General features: G+C 46.7%; 2 protein-coding genes and 2 long non-coding RNA genes across 4 annotated transcripts in view; 1 reads left to right on the top strand and 3 right to left on the bottom strand.

Moving 5' to 3' along the window:
- Positions 1 to 22958, bottom strand: part of LOC142047319 (uncharacterized) — a 117350-nt gene that overhangs the window by 74928 nt on the left and 19464 nt on the right. The window lies entirely within an intron of this gene.
- LOC116822605 (alpha-mannosidase 2C1-like) overlaps positions 1 to 22958 on the bottom strand; it is a 101437-nt gene that overhangs the window by 63972 nt on the left and 14507 nt on the right. The gene's annotated exons all lie outside the window — the stretch shown is intronic.
- Positions 9042 to 22958, bottom strand: part of LOC142045769 (alpha-mannosidase 2C1-like) — a 20745-nt gene continuing 6828 nt past the window's right edge. Inside the window, exon 4 of the mRNA XM_075069500.1 lies at positions 9042 to 9190. Coding sequence (XP_074925601.1) covers positions 9123 to 9190 — 68 coding nt within the window. The 3' untranslated portion in view covers positions 9042 to 9122. The remainder of the gene's footprint in view (positions 9191 to 22958) is intronic.
- On the top strand, positions 18347 to 19463 carry LOC142047320 (uncharacterized). Its single transcript, XR_012656535.1, has 2 exons — positions 18347 to 18440; positions 18521 to 19463. It is a non-coding gene; the product is annotated as an uncharacterized LOC142047320 (long non-coding RNA).

Below are 22958 nucleotides of genomic sequence, written 5' to 3'. Positions count from 1 at the left end.
CAACCCCCAGGTTGAGACAGAGGCAACTAAAAGATAGCTCGCCCAATGTTTGCTGAATTTGCTCCAGAATTTGTTCTTCATCCCTGGCAAAACCCCGCAGGGCTAGGCGAGAACGAAGGGCGGCTAAAAAGTTAGGGACTAGGATTCTGGCAGCTAATCAAAAGACTTCCCTTGTGGGTAGGCGAACCCGCCCAGGAGACAAGGAGAAGGTCGGGTCACGGAGGACTCAGAGAGTATCTTGGCCCAAGTGGGCACCCCAGGGGAAGAGTTTTGAAAATAGCCCCCGGGAATTAGTCGTTCAGCACTGCACGTAGACCTTGGGCAGGCAGGCGAGATCCATCTATATGCAACATTGAGGGAGGAGGTAGTGGAAGTAAATGGAGTGCCCGTAGACGGAAAAGTCCAAAGCCCAAGGCATTTACGTGCTCAAACGTGATCTTTACAGAATGAGCAAATACCTAGGGGAAGAGTAGAGCAACTCCTTAGTCCCACGGGAAACACATAAGGGCCGTACTAGAGTTAGTCACAGTCATTTATATTTGGGGACATCTAGGTGGTAACAGACGCTGGATAGAATACTAAGAAGGTTTTATTGGGCCAGGAAATACGGCAAGAAGTCCAGCGTTATTGTACCTCTGCCCCTTGAATGCCAGCTGATAGCCCACCGCCTCACTTGCGGGCCCCACTAGTACCTTTACCCATTATTGATGTCCCGTTCGAGGGATGCTATGCGACCATACTTGGGCCACTAGAAAAGTCGGCACGGGGCCACGCACGTACTTAGTCATCCTTGATATTGCCACACGATCATCCCGAGGCATCCTTTTTAAGAAACCCACGTCTAAGGCAATAGCTAACGAACTACTAAAGGTTTCGCCGGTGGGCATCCCAAGGAGATCCTGACAGACCAGGGAAACCCTGTTTACGTCAAAAACAATGAAAGACTTATGTGCCCTGCTCCGTGATACAAGCCTTTCGACTCCGTCTTACCATCCACAAACAGACGGACTGTCGAAAGATCATCGAACCTTTAAAAGTATGATCCGGGAAGGTGGAGCACAGGATGGAAAGGACTGCACTCTTTTGCCGTAATCTAATGTTTCGTATTACGGGAAGTTTCCCAGGCGTCCACGGGTTTTTCTCTTCTTTTGAACTCTTATTGACGCCACCCACGCGGATATTGGATATCGCCAAGGAGGATGGGAGGAACCAACCCAACCAGAAAGAATATTATGAGCATGTGACACAGATGCCAGAGCGGATAACTCGAGTTAACCCCGATAGTACGGACATTGAAAAGCACAAGAGGCACAGCGGACATCACAACACGGTCGGGCACAAAATGGCGAAGATTTCAGCCGGGGAACGGGTGATGGTGTTAGTGCCGACCACAAAGCAAACTCCTAGCCAGTTGGCACGGACCATATGAGATAGTGGAGCCATTCGGAGAAGTGAAATTATAGGTTAGCCAACACAGATACCGCCAGAGTCAGAGCAAATATCCACATCAACTTACTGAGCCGCTGGCATGGACAGAGAGAGTGTCTGGTCACCTCGAGGAGTCTTAACCTCAGGCAGAACGGCCGCAGGAGCATGTAAAGATATCTCCTGACTTAACCCAGAACAACGGACTGAAGTCATTGAAATGATCCACCGAACCAGGAGTAATTTTGTACCAACGCAGGTCGAACGGCACTAGTCCAACATCAATATTGTAACCAGCCCGAGTAAGGTGAGTAGATAAGACCATATCGAATACCGGAGCTTAAAAGGGAAGAAATTCAGGATGGAGTCGAAGATGCTGAACTCGGTCATTGAAGAATCCACAGCAGTGGTCCAGTCCGATCATGACTAGTCCCCAAGCCTGATGCACCTGAGTTTTGTAACGACTTCCGGAAATTAAATGAGTATCCCCTTCGATGCCTACCCGATACCATGCATGACGAGCTGGTTGATCTGTTAGGCAAGGCAAATAACTAACCACCCCTAGATCTGACAAAGGATATTGGCAAATACCCCGCGCCAAGGATGCCAGGGAAAGACTGGCTTTTTCTACACCGAGGCTGTTCCAGTACACTGTCCTCCCTTCGGACTCCATGGGCCCCTGCCACATTCCAAGACTGATGGAAAGTTATTACGACCCATGCCAACTATGCCGCCGCCTATCTAGACGACATAGTTATACATAGCCCTGATGGAGACACACCTGGACAAATGGAGCAGGTGCTGGACCTTGCGAAAGGTGGTCTCACCGCTAATCCTCTGAAATGCGTGATAGGACTAGCTGAGGCCAAATACCTCGGGCATGTCGTAGGAGAGGGGTGGTGAAGCCCCAATGGAACAAGGTGGAGGCAATACAAGACTGGCCTCGACCGATCCGCAAGAAGCAGGGTCAGAGCATTTTTGGGTTAGTTGAGATACTATCGGAGATTCTTCCCTCATTTGCCACAAGAGCGGGGCCATTGACGGATCTGATAAAAGCTCGGCCCCGAGATAGTGAAGTGGACAGATGCGGCGGAAGCAGCATTTGCAGATTATGCGGACAGCCCTATGCTGCCATCCGGTACTCATGGCCCCAGACTTCGAGAAGGAATTCATCCTGCAGACGGACGCCTCGGAGGTGGACTCGGTGCCGATCCTTTCCCAGATGGTAGGGAGGAGGAGCACCCCATCTTGTACCTCAGCCGGAAGCTCCTCCCCAGGGAACAAAAAATACGCTGCTTGTTGAAAAGAATGTCTGGCGATAAAATGGGCTATGGAGACTCTCCGCTACTATCTCCTGGGGCGGCGGTTTACCCTTGTGACTGATAACGCCCCGCTCCAGTGGATGCATAGATACAAGGAAAGAAATGCCAGATTGACGAGGTGGTTCCTCTCTTTGCAACCTTTCCATTTTGGTCCAGCATAGGGCTGGAAGCCAACATGGCAACACGCTGATGGCCTATCACGCAACACTGCCTCTCGTCCCGAGTACCCAACCCTTGGTGTTGAGCGGGGGGGGATATGTGATACAGCATGGCCAGAGGGCAGCATAAAGTGTTAGCAGGGGGCCTTATTCCTGTCCAAGGGAGGAAGGTTTGCTTTAGATTAACTAGAACAGCTGTGGCCAATTAGAGCACCTGACTTCCAGTTAGAGCACCTGACTCAGTCATGGATATAAACCCCTGCTTCAGTCAGACAGGGTGTGGTATTGAAGGAGAAAAGGTTTGGATTGGAGCAGAGTGCAGATTGCAGAAGAGAAGAGTTTGTCCAGAGAAAAATAGAAGGTTGGAGGAGTGCTCGCGGTGGATTGGGAAGCCCAACAGAAACCCTAGGGTAAGGGGCACCAGGCTTGTATAGAGAGAGGCGATAAGCCTTCACAAGCTGACGGGTATAGGAAGGAAGTAACCCAGGGAAGAAACGCGAGTCCAAGTGTTTCACCACAACCCTGGGTTGGGACCTGAGTAGAGGGCGGGCCCAGGTCCTCCCTCTCCACTCCCTCCTCCAAGGCACTAGCAGGGAATGATAAGAACTGGTTCAGAGGCAAGCAATAGTGCCCTGACCTACCCCCAGAGAAGAGAAAGCGCGAGACCCAGCAGAACAGTACCGGCAATTGCCACAAGGCTCAGATACCTACTCTCTTAGCTCCTTGAGTATTCTAGGATGCATTTCATCAGGCCCTGGTGACATGCAGGCATCTAACTTTTCTAAGTGATTTTTAACTGTTTTTTTTATTTTATCTTCTAAACCTACCCCTTTCCCATAACATTCACTATGTTAGACATTCCTTCAGACTTCTCGGTGAAGACCGAAACGAAGTCATTAAGCATCTCTGCCATTTCTAAGTTCCTGTTACTATTTCTCCCTCCTCACTGAGCAGTGGGCCTACCTGTCTTGGTTCTCCACCAGCTTCTAATGTATTGATAAAAAGTCTTCTTCCCTTATTCCATAGCTAGTTTGAGCTCATTTTGTGCCTTGCCTTTCTAATCTTGCCCCTGCATTCTTGTGTTGTTTGCCTATATCACCTTCTAATCTGACTATTTCCATTTTTAATGACTCCTTTTTTTTTTGATCATGCAGATCTCGTGGTTAAGCAATGTGGTTTTTGCCAACTTTTCTATCTTTCCTATCCAGTGGAATAGGTTGCTTTTGGGCCTTAATAGGCCTTGAAAAACTGCCAACTTTCCTCAGTTGTTTTTCCCCTCAGTCTTGATTCCCATGGGATCTTACCTATCAGCTCTCTGAGCTTACCAAATCTGAAATCCATTGTCTCTATTTTGCTGTCCCCTTCTTACCCTTCCTAGAATGCAAACTGTATGATTCATGATCACTTTCACCCAAGCTGCCTTCTACTTTCAAATTCTCAAACGAGCCCCTCCCTATTGTAAATCAAGTCTAGAACAGCTTCCCCCCTTGTAGATTTTTCAATCTTCTGAAAGACATCACCTTTGTGATAATGTAAATGAAATAATGACATCACCCTTGTTTTTTACCCTTTAGCCTAACCCAGAGACTCTCAACACTTCTGTCTCCTATGTCACTCCACCTCAGTCCAAGTGTGTAAATTTTAATATATAAGCAACACCTTCCTCCCTTTTTCCCGTCTGTCCTTCTGAGCAAGCTGTACCATCCATACCAACATTCCATCATGTGTATTTATGACAACAATGTAATAGTTTATTTATTTATTAGCCCTTCCAGTTTTTCCTGCTTTATTATCCATACTTCTCGCATTTGTATATAGGCATCTAAGATACTGGTTTGATCTTGCCTCCCAGTTTTACCCTGACCCTCCTTTCTCTCTGCCATTATAGCCCACGCTCCCTCTTGTTTCCGACCCATCTCCCAGGTCTCCATGTTCCCCAGTCACCTGTGGGCTTTGCTCACCTGTCCCTGTCGAACCTAGTTTAAAGCCCTCCTCACTAGGTTAGCCAGTCTGTGTGCAAATAGGGTCTTTCCCCTCCTCGACAGGTGAACGCCATCTCTGCCTAGCAGTCCTACCTCAAATAGCATCCCTGTGGTCGAGGAAGCCAAAGCCCTCCTGGTGACACCATCTTTGCAGCCAGGCATTCACCTCCATGTGCATCTGTCTCTGCCCGGACCCCTACCTTTGACAGGAAGAATCAAAAAGAATACCACCTGCGCGCCAAACTCCTTCACCTGTACTCCCAGAGCCCTGTAGTCACTCTTGAATACTTGAAAGAAACTGGAACAAAGGACAGTTTGCAAGGGGTGTGAGTGATTGCTGGACCCAGGCTAAAAGGAGATTAGTCTGTAACAGGGAGCATTCTGCAACTGGTAAGGATCTTATCTGTATTCCGTTTGTTTAGACATAGATTTGCGCATTTTATTTTATTTTGCTTGGTGACTGACTTTGTTCTGTCTGTTACTACTTAGAACCACTTAAATCCTACTTTCTGTATTTAATAAAATCATTTTTTAATTATTAATTAACTGAGAGAATGTATTAATACCTGGGGGAGCAAACAACTGTGCATCTCTCTCTATCGGTGTTATGGAGGGCCAACAATTTATGAGTTTACCCTGTATAAGCTTTATACAGGGTAAAACAGATTTATTTGGGTTTGGACTCCATTGGCAGCTGGGAATCTGAGTGTTAAAGACAGGAACACTTCTGTTAGCTGCTTTCAGGTAAACCTGCAGCTTTGGGGCAAGTAATTCAGTCCCTGGGTCTTTGCTGGAGCAGACAGAAGCATCTGGCTCAGCAAGACAAGGTGCTGGAGTCCTGAGCTGGCAGGGAACGCAGGGCTAGAAGTAGTCTGGGCACATCAGGTGGCAGCTCCCAGGGGGTTTCTGTGATCCAAACTGTCACACCTATGTAATGCACAGACCCCCTATCGCACACACATACACATACACAAAACCCTAGCAGCTTTATAAACCCACCAAACCAAGTTTGCAACCAAATACTTTAAAAAAACCCACATTTATGCCTTGCACAGACCCCTCTCTCACACACAAACACATCAGCTTTATAAACACACCAAACTAAGTTTGCAACCAAATACTTTTTAAAAAAACCACATGCATTTAAAAGGCACATGGTTGTTCTGCTTCCCACCATGTTTGTTTGGGTCTTCAGTTTAAAGAACAAGCAAAAATGTTAGTAGTATTATCCCCAAATCCCTATACAACCTGTGTAATACCTGAAGTGGTTTTTCGGTTTGTTTGTTTTTGTTTTTTAATTTACCAGTATTAAGCACAACTGTAGTGAAAAATATTTTTTTACCTTGGCCTAGTTGTGAAATGCAGCTTCAAGTTACTGGTTCCATGCTAAACAGATCACACTGCAATAAAGATAGGCACAATTATTTAGTAAGACAGCCTGGCAAAAGAGTGGCATTATATAATATGTATTTTCAGAGTTAAAAACAGGGAGCAAAGCTCCTCTTCTTACAGTTCAGCAGCAATTCGAGAGAGTTTCTTTTGAAAAAGACAGTCTCCAAAATACCTGAGGTTTTTATACCGTCCTAACTCTTTGTTTCAAACACATTTCAAAATAGTAGTTAGCAGGTTAATTTAATCACCACAGCTCTGAAATAATAGATACTTAAGGACTTTAGGCAGCCCTCCCCTCGCATTCCCTTTTGCGATCTGGGGTGGGGGACTCAAGTTGTCTGCACAACTGGGCTTTTTTTTTCTTTTAGTTAAAATACATTTTTCTGTAGGGCCTTCTTACAGTATTAAACATTTCCAAGTGGGGGCCCTTTGCAGATATCCATGAATGTCTTGGGGCTTGTTTTTTTTAAAAACATCTTTCTTTCGTGCTTAAAGTTGGGGGGAGAGGGGTTCTAGAAAGAATGACCCATAACATTCCACCAGCTCCCTGGGCCATATTTAAACTGTCCAATAGAGTTCTGCCAACTCCAGGGGTTATATTTAAACTGTCCAATAGCATCTGCCAATTCCTGAGATTTTCTTTCATTTCATATTAATCAGAATTCACTATCCTCACCCACCCGCCCCCTTACCGTGAGTGCACACCCATCAAATTTAACCCTATGACAACAAGGGTGAGTAATCCCAGTCACCCTGGCTAATTCAGTGCGGGTGTGGTTAAAACCATTCAGTTCAACAGGATAAGTCAGCTCTATTGTACTCAAACACATGTCTGAACCATCCCTGGGGTTTTTTTTGTTTTGTTCTGAGATTCTTTTGTTTTTTTGTTTTATTGTAAACACATTTTTAGGATCTTTCCCCTCCAACAACATACAGTTCAGGTTTTTGCTGTAAATGGTTCTTTTACACAAAAACACAAGAGCTACTTTCTCACAAACTATTTATTTCTTATTTAAGACATACAGCTCCTTGAAAACAAAGATGCTTCATTAAAACTTTTAGCTCACTTAAGGGCCAGAGACCTTCTAACAGAAACACAGATCGTCACAAAGCCCTTTTCAATGTTTTCTTTTTCTTTTTTTAATTTACAGCTACCCTCTCTATTCTCTAACTTAATCCTTTTAGATTTCTTACAAATAGTCTTTTTCTTAAGCAAGGTTCTGTAACATTTTGTGCGGACTAAAGGGTCAATATAACGCTGTAAGCAGGCATCTTCCAGTTTGGTCATTTTCTTTAAAACATGGTCAGGGTCTCCACTGAATTGCACAGCATTTAACAAGGTCACCTCTTGCACTAAATGTTCTTGGGTCAGGCACAGACATTGCATAGCATAACCTATAGCAGTAACAGTGTTTAATAAGCTTTCCAAACACAGCTTAGCACACAGGCCCCAGAGCTTGCAGTTTATAGCCTCTGAAGTCCAAGACACAGTCATGGTGCCATTGGGCTGGCGCATCTATGACACAGCCCTCACAATCTTCAAAAAGCTTTTCCCTAAGGCAGTGTTTAAGGACAGCATAAACAGCAGCCTGTACAATAGTCCGCATGACTTTTTTACGCTCACAACATGGCACTGGCTCAGACAATTCCATGCCACGCCTCCTCTTAAACTCATAGCTGTCATCCTCGGAGTCCTCTTCAACAATTTGTATCAGCGTTGAGCAAAAACCAGGTGGGCCTGGTTCATCTTTGCTGCTTGATGCAAAGCTATCCGGGGCCTCTAGAAAGCTGTTGAAAGATTTTCAGACAAGAAACAAGTTCCCACTGCTTCTTTTTAGATTCACACAACTCCTGATTCCTAACCCATTACACCCCATCATCATCCGTCACTTCTTAATCATTCATTTACCTGTGCGACGTCTTTTCCATTCACCTCACCTTCCTCCTCCGGGGGGGTGTCTCACAAGTAGTTGGGTTTCGGGTTTCAGTTTGGGCTCTGGCGTATCCATTAATGGCGTATCCTCGGTCGCTCCCACCTCCTCCGCAGAACTGTCGCTGATGTAGCACTTTCTCCACAGATGATAGAAGACTCTCAGGGCTAAAACAAAGTCCAAAGTTCTCATAGGGGTTGTGAAGGAGTCCATGTTTCCACGATTTCTAAAACACACGTTCTGGGTAAAAGATGGCCTCTTCTGCCTGACACTGGGACTTATGGGGTGATGGTGCTGTGCACTGATTGGCAAAGGGCACTGGAAGGAGTTCTTTGAGGAGTCACACCACACTCTTCTGGGCAGTTCACCCATTCCCAGAATCTGCCCTATTTTGGTTATGTCTGCTCTTGGGGTGGACCTATGTGGCCAAAACCCATTACAATTGATAGAAGGCGATGGGAGGAGTTCTTAGAGGGATCACACGAACCACTTCCGGATGGATCACCCCACCCCGGACTTCCTCCTCGTTGGTCAAATCTCCTCTCAGGGGTGGTCCCCAACAGCTGAAACCCGACCTGATTGGTCGTGGGTGGTGGAAGGAGCTCTTAGAGGGGTCATAAGAACCACTTCCAGATGGATCACCCTTCCCTGAACTCCCCGATTGGTTAAATCCCTCGCGGGGTGGTCCTACGGGGGCGAAACCCATCCTGATTGGTAGAGGGCAGTGGGAGGAGCTCTTAGAGGGGTCACATGGGGCAGGACTTCTGGTGATAGGTGGGCAGGGTTTAAGGGGTCAAAGGGTGGGATTAGGCGTTGACTGACAGTAGCAGGATGAAGTCCAGCTCGAAGAAGTGGGAGTGGGGATTACTCTATAAATTATCGGCTTGGTCTGGGACTGCCTCTTCTGTTCTCTCAAGCCCCGATGGTACCTCTGTTACTAGAAGAGAACTGGTCCAGGACAGATCTCTCGCCAATAGCCTCTGTAATAAAGATGATGAACACACAAAAATATTAGCTTGTCAGCAGTGTCCTTGTCATCTTTAATTGTTCACAGGCTTCTGATCTCCATAAAGTGTTTTTCAGTGTTTGTTTATATCCCTTCAGTTATTTGCTCTTCACAAGCCATCTCAGCACTTCTACTTCCCGCTTACATGCTACCTGCTGCAATTTAGGCTTCTGTTTACTCCCCACCCGGTCTCTTTTAAAGAATTTGTTCAGTTCAAATAAACTCTTGCCTCTTGCTATTATTAGCGACCTTGCTGGTTAGGAGCTCACTTCACTACAGAGCCAATGTAAAGAGCTCAAATGCCCCCTCCCTAAGCACAGGGCCGGCTCTAGCCATTTCACTGCCCCAAGCATGGCGGCACACCGCAGGGGGCTCTCTGTCACTTGCCGGTCCCGCAGCCCTGATGGACCTCCCGCAGGCGTGCCTGTGCATGCTCCACCAGAGCCGCGGGACCAGCGGCCCTCTCCGCGGAGACACCTGCGGGAGGTCTACCGGAGCCGCCTGCCACCCTCCCAGCAACAGGCAGAGCGCCCCCTGCGGCATGCTGCCCCAAGCATGTGCTTGGCGTACTGTGACTGGAGCCAGCCCTGCCTAAGCAAGAGGTGACCCCTGCAGTTTGTTCTTGGCAGTGATGAGGGGGAGGGGAGGATCATTTTTTCAAGGGAGCTGGGGAGTTTTCTGACAGCCAGGGTCACATGTTGGGCGAGCCCAGGCCCTGCAGCCAGAGTGAAGGAAATTCTAGCTGCAGCAGCCTTAGTCCTCTCTTGCTCTGTGCATTGGGGCTGTGAGAAGTGACACTGGCTCTGTTTGCAGCCTGCAGTTCAGCCTGAGACTCTACGCCAGGGGTCCCCAACGCGGTGCCTGCAGGCACCATGGCACCCGCAGGGGCATCTAAATGCATCCGTGTCCTGGCCGGCGGTGGAGCATCTACAGAAATGCCACCGAATTTCCACAGCATTTTGGCGGCGCCGCCTCTCTATGGCGCTGCTTGCCGCCGACAAGCGACATCATCGAGAGGTGTCGCCACCAAAATTCTGCAGAAATTCGGCTGCATTTTGGCAGATGCTCCACCGCTGCCACGGTCCTTCGTCTGGCACCTACCAGACGAAAAGGTTGGGGACACTGCTCTACGCCACCCCCTGCCCACCCTTCTTGGGCTGACTGCCGCCTCTACAGGTATTTAAGCTCCAGGCCTGGGATACCTGCTCAGCACCTGGCTGGGTTCTGCCTACTGAGCAGCTGGCAGGGTCAGCCTCTGACAGAACTAATGCCCGTGATGTGCGGGAGGGGTTGGACTGCATACTCCAGCCCTGGGATGTGTTTCCTCAACAGCTGGCTCTGTTTCCTCAGCTCTGGCGCAGCCCTTTGGGGCATGATCAGCTGTTGAAGGCAGGGAGGCTCAGAGCTAGAATTTCGTATCCCCATAATCATAATTGGGGCTGGGGCGGGATGGGGGGTCAGCTGCTCTGTGCGTGCAGGAGTTCTTGGAGCTGCCACTTGCAGGGGGCTGGCAGCAATCCTTGGGAGAGATGGTTAGTGCTGGGTCTGCAATACGACTTCCTGGCATATGCCAGGCTGCGTTCTGCAGAGTTAGCACCAAATAAGGCTCAGAACAAACCCCAGCCTCGCCCTTGGCTGGGGCTGCTCAGAGTCCCTGCCGGCGGCACCGCAGCTCATGAGGGAGTAGGGGGAAAAAGTCTCCTCCAGCAGCTGGGTCTCCCATGGGAACTTGTTTCCCTTCCTCTTGTGGAGTCCACCCCCTCTCTGCTTGCCACTACCCCCTTCCTGCCAGGAACGACTCACTTCTGACTCCCAGAGCCTGCTGACCAGCCATGGCTCCTGCCCGGGCCAGGATGGGAACATCTCACGGGGCAGGGAGGGTCAAACTGTGACTGGGGAGAGGATACCCCAGAACCAGCCCTGAGGGTTTTCTCCCTCCTCCTACACTCTGCAGGTCACTCTAACTGGGGTCTGGTTCCCAGACACCGGGCGATGTGGCTGCTGCCCCTTGCCCTTAGAACCCCTCCCCGATTCCCCCCGCCCCTCCTCCCAGCACAGCAATACCCCTCAGCTGGGACTTACAGCAGGGCGGGCGGTCCAAGCCTCCTGCTCTTCTCTGGCTTCAGTTGTCCATCATGTATCCCAGAGGAGGCAGGCAGGGCTGGTTATTTAACAGCATGCACAGCACCAGCCACCACTTGTATTTCTGTCCTTCAGGGTGCTCCCCTCCCCCAATCCATCCGGGCAGAAGAGGGAAAGGAGCTGGATGGAGAGTCAGTCCCCAAAATTACAGGGCCCAGCAGCTGTGGGATGGGTGTTGGGTTCTTTGGGCCTCACTGCAGGGTCTATCCTCACAGCAATTGCTGCTCCATACTCGAGTCTAGTGAAGGGGAAGGAAACATCATACAAAATCAGGCTTATATATTCTGTTGCACCTGTTCACTCCCCAGATAGAGACTTGCAAAGATCCACACCCACAGTACATTCCTCTCACCACATTTCCTGATACCCCGTCCCTCCTTATTTACAACCAATGCAGTTGGCTGCTTTTTAAATACAAGTGCATGTTGCAAACTCATATTTTGTTATCCATTTCCTTCTTTGCAAACAAAGATTCAGGCGGAGAGAAATTCAGCATAGCTTTTCCTGCAGCTCTAGCTACTTCGATGCTTTGCTCGCACAGGCAGGCTGATCATATGGGCTGCACCACGCTGCTGTGTGGAAGAGGGAAGCCTATGGACGGTGGGGTTTCACTGGAGATGCTCAGACCGAACTTGCGTCAGGATGCAATGCTGCAGCAGTCCAGCAGAGGGAGCCACTCCAGGAGTAATGGGCGGGCTGCCAATGGATGTCGCCACATAGCATGGATTGGCAACCTTTCAGCAGTGCTGTGCCGAGTCTTCATGTAGACACTCTAATTTAAGGCTTAGCGTGCCAGCAGGGCCGGCTCCAGGGGTTTTGCTGCCCCAACCAAAAGAAAAAAAGCCGCAATCGCGATCACGCTCTGTGGCAATTCAGCGGGAGGTCCTTCGCTCTGAGTGGGAGTGAGGGACCCTCCGCCGAATTGCCGCCGAATACTTGAACGTGCCGCCCCGCTCTGAAGTGGCCGCCTCGAGCACCTGCTTGCTAAGCTGGTACCTGGGGCCGGCCCTGCGTGCCAGTAATACATTTTAATGGTTTTTAGAAGGTCTCTCTATAAGTCTATAATATATAACCAAACTATTGTTATATGTAAGTAAACAAGGTTTTCAAAATGTTTCAGAAGCTTTATTTAAAATTAAATTAAAATGCAGATCTCACCAGTTTAGTGTGATCCTCACCCTTGCTTTTCCTTGCTGAGTTTTCCAGTGTCTGGTGGCACGTATTTGGATTCTTTAAGCTGCACACAGGCTTCTGAGTGATCAGTTGTTAACTGGCTGGAATCCCAGATTGGCAGCTGAGGAGAGTAGAGCTGGCAGCTGGTAGGGCTGAGCAAGGCCAGAGGCCTGGACCCTGTCTGGCAAGGGGCCTGCGCTGGAACTCCCACCAGAAGCAAGGTGAGAGGGGCTGCAGCTGGGACCCCGGCTCGCAAGGGGCCAGCAGCCAGAACCCTAGAGCTGCAAAGGGCTGAGTGGGTCAGCTTGCCGAGTTCTGAGGTTTCGGTGGTGGGCTGAGCGTCTCCGCCCACCCCCCTCTGGGGTTTCCGCCACCAGCTCCTGCCAACTGGGGTCACAGCCCACTGCCAGCCTGGGGTTCCTTCCCCCAGGCCAGCAGCAGGTGCTGAGTGGGACCGGCAGCAGGACTCAGCCCGCTGCAGGTGCCTTCCAAAATCGGCTTGTGTGCCACTTTTGGCACATGTGCCCTAGGTTGCCGACCACACTTGCAGAGACCTGTGAGAAAACAGGAGGATGCCCAGGTTACTGCCTTGCGGTGTTCCAGAAGGGAGGGTCTCGCTCTCACCAAGATCTACCCCAGCTCTGATCTCTAGGGTAGGAGCCTTTTCTTTGGCTCCACAGGCCTCACTCATACACCTGCCAATGAAGCAAGGCCTTTGAGCTCCGTTTGCCCCATACAGAATGAATGGGTGGTCAGACTCACTCACTCTAGGGCTTCCTTTTTGTATGTCTAGGACTTTTCCATCTTCTCCTCCTCCACAGAGGATGGAAATTCCAGCTCCTGAATTGGGCTATTAGGGACACACACTGATGACCAGTGACTTCTTGGGGAACTATATAGGGAACCCTGAAGACAAGGGTATTTCCCCGACCTGCCTATGGTGCAGAAACATCAAGATTCAGGTCCCAGGAGTCCAGAACCTCTCTCAGGTTTGCCCTCTGCAATCCATTACCTCTGGGTGGAGCCTAACAGAAAAACAAGAGATTAGTGGCCAAGGGCACAGAGGGCTGCCATGTATACACTCTGGGAACCAGAGCTTGGGAGAAAAGGCTAGTGGCCTGCCAAGCAGCAGCAGTTAGGCTTGGCCTTCTCTGGCCCTTCAACAAATCTTCCCCAGAACCTCTGAGCTACATGCAGGCTGCACGGAGGGTATCGCTCAGTGAGAATTCACCTCCGGCAGGCAGCCCTATGGGAGGGCAGAGGTGGGTGGCAGAGAAGAGATCAGAATTACATGAGCCCAGGACAAAGCTTCCTCTCCTGAACAGCAGAGCTGGGCAAGCTGCAGCAGAGGCTAAAGCCGCAAATCCAAAAGACAACGTCGTCATCATGTTCAGCCTCACCACAAGCAGGCGCCTGGCGTGTAATCAAGTCTCCATTTTGTTCTCATCCAAAACCTGAAATCAAACTCCTACCTTCTCGACATTAAAGACGGTGAGATATGCCCGTGTTGTGTAAACAGGCAGCAAGGTTATGCAACTTGGGCAGAAACAGGCACCCAAATACTGCACTGATGGGGACCTTGTAAGGATGTAGACAGCTGAACAGTAGCATATTTATATAGGAGATCCTTGAACAATGCACCAAGCTATTGGCTCACGCAAGAACAGACTTCTCTTGTTCACCTCTCAGTAGGAGAGCTCAGGGAAGAGAAGAGTGAAGCCACAGCTCGTATCGAATCTGCTCTTCAGCAGACTACGCAGTGCACATCAGATGTACAGCAGCAGTGTTGATGAATTAATCTAGAACAGTGGTTCCCAAACTGGGGTTTGCAAAATGTTACAGGGGGTTCTCGGGGAAAATATTCCCTAATGGCGGACAGAGCTGTCCCTAGGGACTTCCAAGAGCTAAGCAGATCAGAGCAAGCATCTCTATCACACTGAGAGGATTGAAACTTCAAAACTCCTTACAAGAAATGGAAAGGGAGGTGGATATTTTTTGCTGTTTTTTAAATTAAATAGGCAGCTAGTATTGTTTTTAAAATTATTAGGAAGAACAAGTTTAAGCTTTGTTCTAACGTGCATTGTTTGCCTGGATTGCTCAAGACCCGAATGCTTGTGTAGGAGGAACTCTGAGTTGGCTTCTTAAGTACCTTCATCAAGGAGTATCAGATGTGAAACAGTATGAAACATAGGAGCCTTGTCTTATAACAGGCTTATTCAAAGTGACACAAGCTATAAAAGTGAGATCTTGGAAGAGTGCTGCCATTTTCATAATGTAATAAAAATACTGTAATGATAAATAATAATAAAGTGTGTAATAAGTATGTCATAAAAACAAATTTTATATTTCCAAGATCATGTTTTTATAATTTATACTCAAGTAAAGGAGAAAATCCCTGGAAATATTCATTTTGAGGAGGGGGTATGTGAGACTTGACATTTTAGTGAAAGGGGTTCACAGGTTGTTAAAGTTTGGGAACCACTGATCTGGAATGAGAATACGGTGTCTGCACCATTCGGGTCCAAAATGGGGTAAATGCACACAAGGCAGACTGTTAATAATGCTTGGACAATACAAAGCCAACTCCCTCCTCCATGCAAGTTCTGCTGGTTGGATGTGAAGATACAAAGATGGGGCTGCAGTCGTGCAGGTGATAGTTTATAAACATGCTCCTGGAAGACCAATAAACTGCTTCTACTATGCAGCCACTTCCTAGGGGAATCCAAAGAGACTAGGTTTCATTTGGGACACCTTCCAGAAAGCAGCTAAGGAGAGAGGTGCTACAGCTGCCTTGGGAACATGTACTTCTAACAGATTCTCTACCACCCAACTGGGAAAAGTCTCCATTGTGTCAAAGATGGGACAACTTACAGGCCAAAACATCAAATTCCTGGAAGTGAGAGTGAGAAGTTTCAAAGCACCCCTTGGTAAAACTACTCTGATTACCAGACAATGGCAGGATTAACTGCCTCAAGTACCATGTCACTAATCCAGCATACCAGGGACATCACAGAGTGCAAAGGCGAACACAGTGGTTTACGAGCAGCTGTTTTGCTTGACCTAGATACAGAATTCTGGTTTTGCCTGGGAGGGGAAGGAACACGAGATTCTTTGAAAGCGCTGCAGCTTTAAGCACCAGAGAGGCAAAGGGTTCCTCGGATTTTCAGCCTTCAGTAAAATGTGGTAGCCCTTACAGAGACAAGCAAGAAACTGCCTGGAGACACAGAATGGCTACCCTGAAGTCACAAACCTTTGCTGACCTGTCACCACCTGCTGGTGAAGAAAGCTGCACACGCTGCACTGCTCCTGGTCGGGCCACACAAACACGCTTGGCAGCATCCCTGAGTCAAGGCAGCCCTCGCCAGATGTTCTGGCTTCCTTGAAAGTACTACAAGGGCCCAGCTTTACAGATATGCATGTGGGGCAGTGTCCCAGGACAGGCAAACCTGAGGGGGGTTTTTTGTTTGTTTTTTGGGGGGGTGGGGTGTGCAACAGCCTCCAAACTCAAAGAATGGGAGGAGATGGACGAATGACTCAGCTGAACTGAAGCCTGTGGGCTGCACTTCCACACACGCATCTTTTTTGGATTTTTTTTTTTTAAAGCTGCAGTTCCAAAGGAACGTGTTGGGCGAAGTTCTGGGTAATACAGGCAGTCAGACGAGATTCTAAGGTCAGAAGGGCTCCTTGTGGTCTATGACCCTTGCTTGCTGACATCCCCCAGTTCAGAGTCCAAACGGGAAGAGTTCAAAGGGAGGCTCAAAGCACTCTTGAAAACCAGTCAGGCTATCCAGTACTTTAGAGCACTTCAGACATTGCCACTATTTGCATCTCTTGGGTCCCCCATTCATTATGAATGGACTGACAGTCTGTATTCAGTGCTCCTTAGCATGTGGCTTGGGATACCCAATGACAGCTGGTTGAGATTTTCTGGTAGTTCCACCTGTGTATTTATACAACCCAATTACCTCATGGGGCTTCCTCACCCAACGGGAAGAGACAGAAAGCAGGGAGGAAAAACTATTAAACTGTTCCACAAAATACTGAGTCATATAAAGTGCAGTGTTACTATTGAGGCTAAAAAAATTCAAGGTTCACGTCAGGGTGGCTGCAAGTTTAGTGGCCTAAACACCATGACTGTGTATGTGATAGAACTCAACCTCGAAGCACTGGATGTGGGCAAAGGGAGTGCTGAAGACAGCTCTAAATCAACAAAGAATCAGGCTAAACACAACTGTTAATGTGTTAAGGAACTAAAAAGGATTGATTTGTTATTTAACAGCCCTGCTGCTAACAAGATGGAGAGAGAGTTTTGTGGGGGTTTTTTGTGGACATTTCCACCGGCTGGTAAATGTATTATCCCATTTCCCAGACTGACTCAAGCAGCTTTAGTGGAACTGAAATTTACAGGGCTGATAACTTCCTTATTTGTTCTGATCTACAGCAAGCTGAGATGACCTCCCAACCCCAGGGGAAGAAGAGGCTAATTATTGTCTCTCGGCCACCACAAAATGTTGCAACTGCTACAAAATAAAAGGAGTTTCACACCTCTGAACAGGAACTGGGAATTGCTTACAAATTAGTATCTGGAATCCAGAGGCGATACCCTAGCAGATAAATTAAAGGGGAAGTCAAACATTAGTCATTTGTGAGTGTCCTTAACAGAGATCAAACTTTCAGGTCTACTATCTTCTCCCATCACCTCTAATTCTGTTTTTATTAAATGACTGATTCCATCAGATGCATCTTCCTCCCTTCCCTCTGGAGTGTGTGCCAATCTCATTGTGTATGATCAAGAAGGAAGAAAAATCTGTACACAATGATTAGCCCTGATATTTTAATGGAAATACTGCACTACAGTCAAGTTTACAACATTTGTATAGAAATCATCACATGGATAGGTGGCCAAGGATCACATTACAGAATACAAAAAGCATTCCTCTCTCCACCCTGGTTGACCAGGAAGGGTGGCAGGTGGATCTACCCCAGTTGTAGCAGGACTGGGCAATAGGGAAGTTGGAGAAAAGGGAAGAGATGTGTACTTGATAACTAGAATTGAGCAATTAAGAGCATAGATCATGAACCAGGTAGCAACTTAAACCTACGCCCAGGGCAAGTTGCAGGCATTGAGACAGGACTTCCAGGTAGAAAAGGAAGCTCTGGCTAAGCAAGCACCGGTCCTTCAGGGACTTGTTAAAATTTAACCATTTGTGCTCAGCATACGCCATAAAAGCGGTGTGTTTGCTACAAGAGAAATTGAATAGTTAAACGTCAATCAGCCATGCGTTTCTGCCCAGGTGGCAAGCCTCACGAGAGAGGACTCGTGTAGTCTTGTGAGTAAGAATGTTTAAGGGAAGAGACCAGGAAGGGTGGGGGCTACTTGAGAAGCCCACCCTCCTACCTAAACTGTAGTGGAACAAGTCGGTGCCCATGGAAGGGACGGTTCAGCGAGAAAAGCAGACTCGGGCCCAAGCGGGCAGGCAACAGACAGAGAGATTGGAAAACAGGTTGGAAAATTTTGAGAGCATAGTGGAAGGAAGGAGGAAGTACGTAAGTATAACCATGTGGATTTCAAATACCCAGGAGGATACTTGAAGTGGTGATTTGAGTTGATAAAAGTGGCTGTTGGGAGACAAGCAAGTGATTCAAGGAAGAAGTGAGAAGTTAACTCTGTGGTTGCTGGAGGGAACAGCAGCTGAACCTTGTAAAAATGTTGAAGAGGAAAGTTCTTGGTGTCTGTAAGCCCGTCGGTTCGGGCCTCGTTCCCCTCAGGTGCGGCGGGGAGCCAGGGCGCCTCCTTCTAGGCAGGTCGAATTAGCTAAAGAATGTATACAGTGCTATGTAATTGAAATCCTATTAGGCTCTAAGGGGCACTATAAGAAGTGCTTTTCTTTCAGTGTTTGAAAGCAGGAGTTAGTAGTAAAAAGCCATCAAAATTCTGGTAAAGTTAATTATGTCCCTTTTAAGGTAAGAATCTTTAAGCTGTGGATAGCTTTGGATCCAGAAGCAAGCCAGAAAGCATCTGTATTAATGCAAATTATCTAACTGATAAGGTAGAAGCCACTGAAAACCTGGGCTGCCTATGAAACAAATACAAGAAAATATGGGGTAATTCCTCTGTTTTGCCTGAAATCAACAAGGGTATTTGTATATTTTAAGTGATGATTGACTGCCCAGAAGGGGTAGATCTCTGTTTTTTTTGTCTTTCAGATAATCAGAGAAAACTGATGCCAGCTGAACAGCATTCAACGTATCATGCATTTACTGGCACAATAGGAATTATGTTTTGTGTTCTATGTCCTGTCTTGTGGTGTTTGTCTCGTGGCCAAAAATTGTTGTGTTTAATATTTTCATAGGATAGTCTAGTTAAAATCAAACAGAAGGGTTAAATGCAGATACTTGTTTTATTCAACTTTGGAATACAAAGTGTTTGGATAAATCAGGAAAATGTGATATACTAAAGTCTAAACATTTGCTTAAGTAAGAAAAAGAAACTTCATTGGCCAGATTGTTAATTAAAAAATTGTTGTTAAAATTTGCCTACAAACAGTCTTTGGAAGCAAGGACATGAAAAGTTAACCCACTCCCCATATTGTACATGGGATTCCTTCTGGCTACCTCAGATTTCTAGCCAGAGGGCTGGGGAGGGTGGGAAGCTATTGGACACCAGAGGTTGTACTGAGTGAACTCCTCAAAGTGGGTGTGCTTGTCCTGGCTTGTTGCTCCAAAGCTCTGTAATAAAGTTATTTTAATGGAAGGGTATATGTGGCATACATGAAATAATAAGACTAATGTACTGTATAATGGCAATGTTTATGTGTTCATGGTTGGGAAAAGGTGTATGAGTGAAGAGTGGAAGTTTCCTTTGTAGGTTAAAAGAAGCCAAGAAGGGAAGAAGGAAAAGAACAGAATGAATTAACTGAAAAAAAAAAATAGCTAGCATGTTCAGTCTAAAGATAAGACACTGGCCCCATTCAAGGACACTGCTCACAGCTAAGACTTGGCTGACAACCAAGAAAAAAGGGGGGCTTGAATGTGCCCAAGCAGCTATGAGATCTGCAAAACACTGCCAGGCACTAATGAAATGTGTTAGGTTTCTTTTCTCACAGGTAAAGAAGCGCTACCCAAAGACCCTAGCAGCCCTGCCACTCCTTGAAACCAGGAGACTGGATCTATGTAAAGGTCCACCAACGAAAGACTGCTTTGGCTCCATGCTGGAAAGGCCCTTATTAAGTCCTGCTGACTACCAACACCGCTGTGAAGTGCCAAAGACTGACTGCTGGACCCATGATTCTCACTGCAAAAAGACCCCTCCCACCTCGGGAGAATTCTCCTACTGATGATTAGCCTATTTCTCCTTCTGTGCCTTCTGGACAGCAGGGAAAAAGGACAAGGTGAAGTGCTAGTAACCTCTCCCTTGTCCACTGACAGACCTACTGTGCCTTTGGATTTTTCTAGAAGAATCAAAACCATTACAGGGTGATGTGCTGGTAACCTCTCCCCTGTAGGATGCTGAACCACGACTGTTTTGAGGAAAGAAGAAGGAACACTCACTCCACTGAAATTGCCAAAGTCCAGGAATTCCTGACTAGAAAGGACATTAAGAACTGATCCTGGTGAAGAAACAAAGAATTATACACTGGCAGGAAGAAATTTGTGGGACCCTGCTTGGGAATGTGGTATTGATTGGATTTTGGGGTTTATTCTACAGGCTGTGCCCTGTGTTTTGGATAAATACTTCAGCATGTATTGCTCTCTCTAATTGGATTTTTAAATGACAAGTACCAAAGGCACTTTGTTGCCACTGCCCTCTGCCATCTCCTCCATTACACTATTACCCCTGTAATACATCCAAATACAGACAATGCCATATATTTGATAAAACCAATGGCCAAGGCCTTCACACTTTAGTGATTTATTTAAAGATTGTTTGGGCAAAAAAAAAAAAGGAAAAAATATTTTTAAAGTTCAGGATATCCCATATAAGTGAACAATTGAGTGGAGAATAAATGGATCAGTGGAAATAGAAATCTACGATATCACTACAAATGAACCCCAAGAATCTGTAATTGAAATTGATGGTTCCATAGTGAAGTAGATATGATGGCTATTCCTGGAATTTGTACTGTGTTACATGAAAGAAGCCCTTATTGTTATTTGGTTACCCAATTAGTGAATAATCAAACGAATACCCAAAGAGTTTGTTCTGCCACTGGAAATTTACTTGTATTGAAACCATTCCAGTGACGAATAATGTAACCTGTACCTTATTGCAATACACCCCTCCTATGCTATTAATGTCAATGCCTCTTGAAAGTACCTGAGATTAGTTAAAGGTATACAACCAACAGATGTGATATAGCACTACACCAAAGAGATATGTATTAGGATATCAATGGACTGTGATTAATACAACACTAGGGGCTGCCATTAGATTAGCACAACAGAGGGCCTGGGTTATTTCCTCTGGAAGAAGAGGGCTGACTTGACCGGATCCCTATGGGATGGGGCCAATAGCTCAGCAGCCATTTGGATTTGGATTATTAAAAGCCAAGAACATGATAAGAAATCAGGCCAACTAGAAAAGGCCACTAGCCTTATTTCTGGAGCTCAGCTAACCCAAGTACAGGCTAGAGTTGGTGAGTTACATGTTATTTCCACCCTTAGTTCTATGACCCAGAAGTTACTAACAGAGATGGTATTGAATATCACTGAGGCTGGGAAGGCATTGCAGTGGGATCTAGTATGTTTAGAAATTCAGAATTTCCTGAATGACCAGCTGATGGCCATTCGGAGAGTGATCTTGAGCACCAGACTTGGCCCACTGCCCTTACAGACACATCAGGAGTACCACTGATCTGTGGTCATGGAGACATACTGGAGACTTTCTGGGTGGAAGGGTGGACATTCACAGTGCTCCTTCCAAGCATTTGGACCGGTTGGGTGGGGGGCGGGCTCCCACATACCGAATCCTGACAGGTCCATGGGGAGGATGCATGTGGGACTGGATAATTCACCGAGACATCTGGGAAATTAGACCACCTGGTATACCTAACTGATTTATAGTCAGTGCCCCTAGAATAACACCTGATACTTTGGATAGGAATAGGGAGTCAACGGACATTTAGCTGTTAGAACCCCTGCAGCTTCAGTGTATCCATAAACTGAAGCCAGGGGAAGTTGTCACTGTTCATGATAATGTTTGCTGGGAGGGTAGAGGACAAGGAACTATCCTGACAGAACACTTACTTTTCAAGCTAATGACAGCTGTGTGTATGTTAAAACCACCACATTGCAAGATATACATTTTAATCTCATTACCACTGCAGGCAATCATGTTGTTTATTGGCCTGCAGACAGAATTTTGCAAGTAGGCCTTAGTTTCCAGATACCCTTTAACTGGACCAGCTTAGTACCTGATCGATTTCAAAATTTGCTTTCATTGTTACCAGAGATTCAAAGAATCTCTGAATTGCAAGGGCAAATTCACATTTCAGAATATATATCAAGCTGAAAAGAGTGCCTGTCATACAGCTTACAGAGTGTCCACTTTGTGTACTAAGTAGGATATATTATGTTTTGTAACCAAAACTGTACAACAACCATCATATTATTGCTATGGGGATATTATTGCTGGCATTGTTGTTAGTGTAGGATTATGTTATTGTTGTTGTAAAAGACATAATAATAGTAACACCTCTCATGTCCATGCTAATCATGTATTGTCATTATATCCAGTGAAAAATCCCTAAGGTTGAAACATCTGATGTAGAATCAGAAATCCACGGCTTAATGCAAATAGAGATTTGAGAATATCTGTTGTACTAGAAGGACAAAAGGGGGGAGTGTGGAAGAAGGGAAAGAATTGACAAGGATTTGTAGGGGATCTTAATGCATGTCAGTCTGTTAGCAAGAGTTAGGCCAGCTGTACCCTAATGACATGAGATTTGTAGAAGCGAGGATAGTGTGAGGTGAGTAGGAAAGAACTGTGTGAGAAGTGATCACGACCTTGCACTGATAATCAAATACATAGACTGGCACCCAAAAGTGAGAAAAATAAGATAGCAGAATAGCCTATGTATAAACAAAATGCAGCTGTTGCTCATTATTGTCTGTAACAAAGGTATAAGTGCTTGCTGTAATTGTTTACCTGTTGAGAGACCTGTCCAGGACTGGGGCAACCCAGTGTCCTAGGGCACTCCTGTCATAAACAGATAGCTAAGGCTTAATGTCTCTTTCACCTGGAAAGGGTTAACAAACAACACCTGACCAGAGGACCAATCAGAAAACAAGATACTTTCAAATCTCAAGGGAGGGAAGCCTTTGTTTGTGGTTTTTGGGTTGTTCTCTCTAGGCTCTGAGAGTGACCACACATACCTACAGGCTCTCTAATCTTCTGTTCCAATTTTGTAAGTACAAAGGTAGAAAGA

Source organism: Chelonoidis abingdonii, chromosome 9, assembly GCF_003597395.2.
Source record: "Chelonoidis abingdonii isolate Lonesome George chromosome 9, CheloAbing_2.0, whole genome shotgun sequence".
Taxonomy (NCBI): Eukaryota; Metazoa; Chordata; order Testudines; family Testudinidae; genus Chelonoidis; species Chelonoidis abingdonii.
Note: the sequence above shows the minus strand (reverse complement) of the source record. Positions and strands in the feature narration are given on the sequence as shown.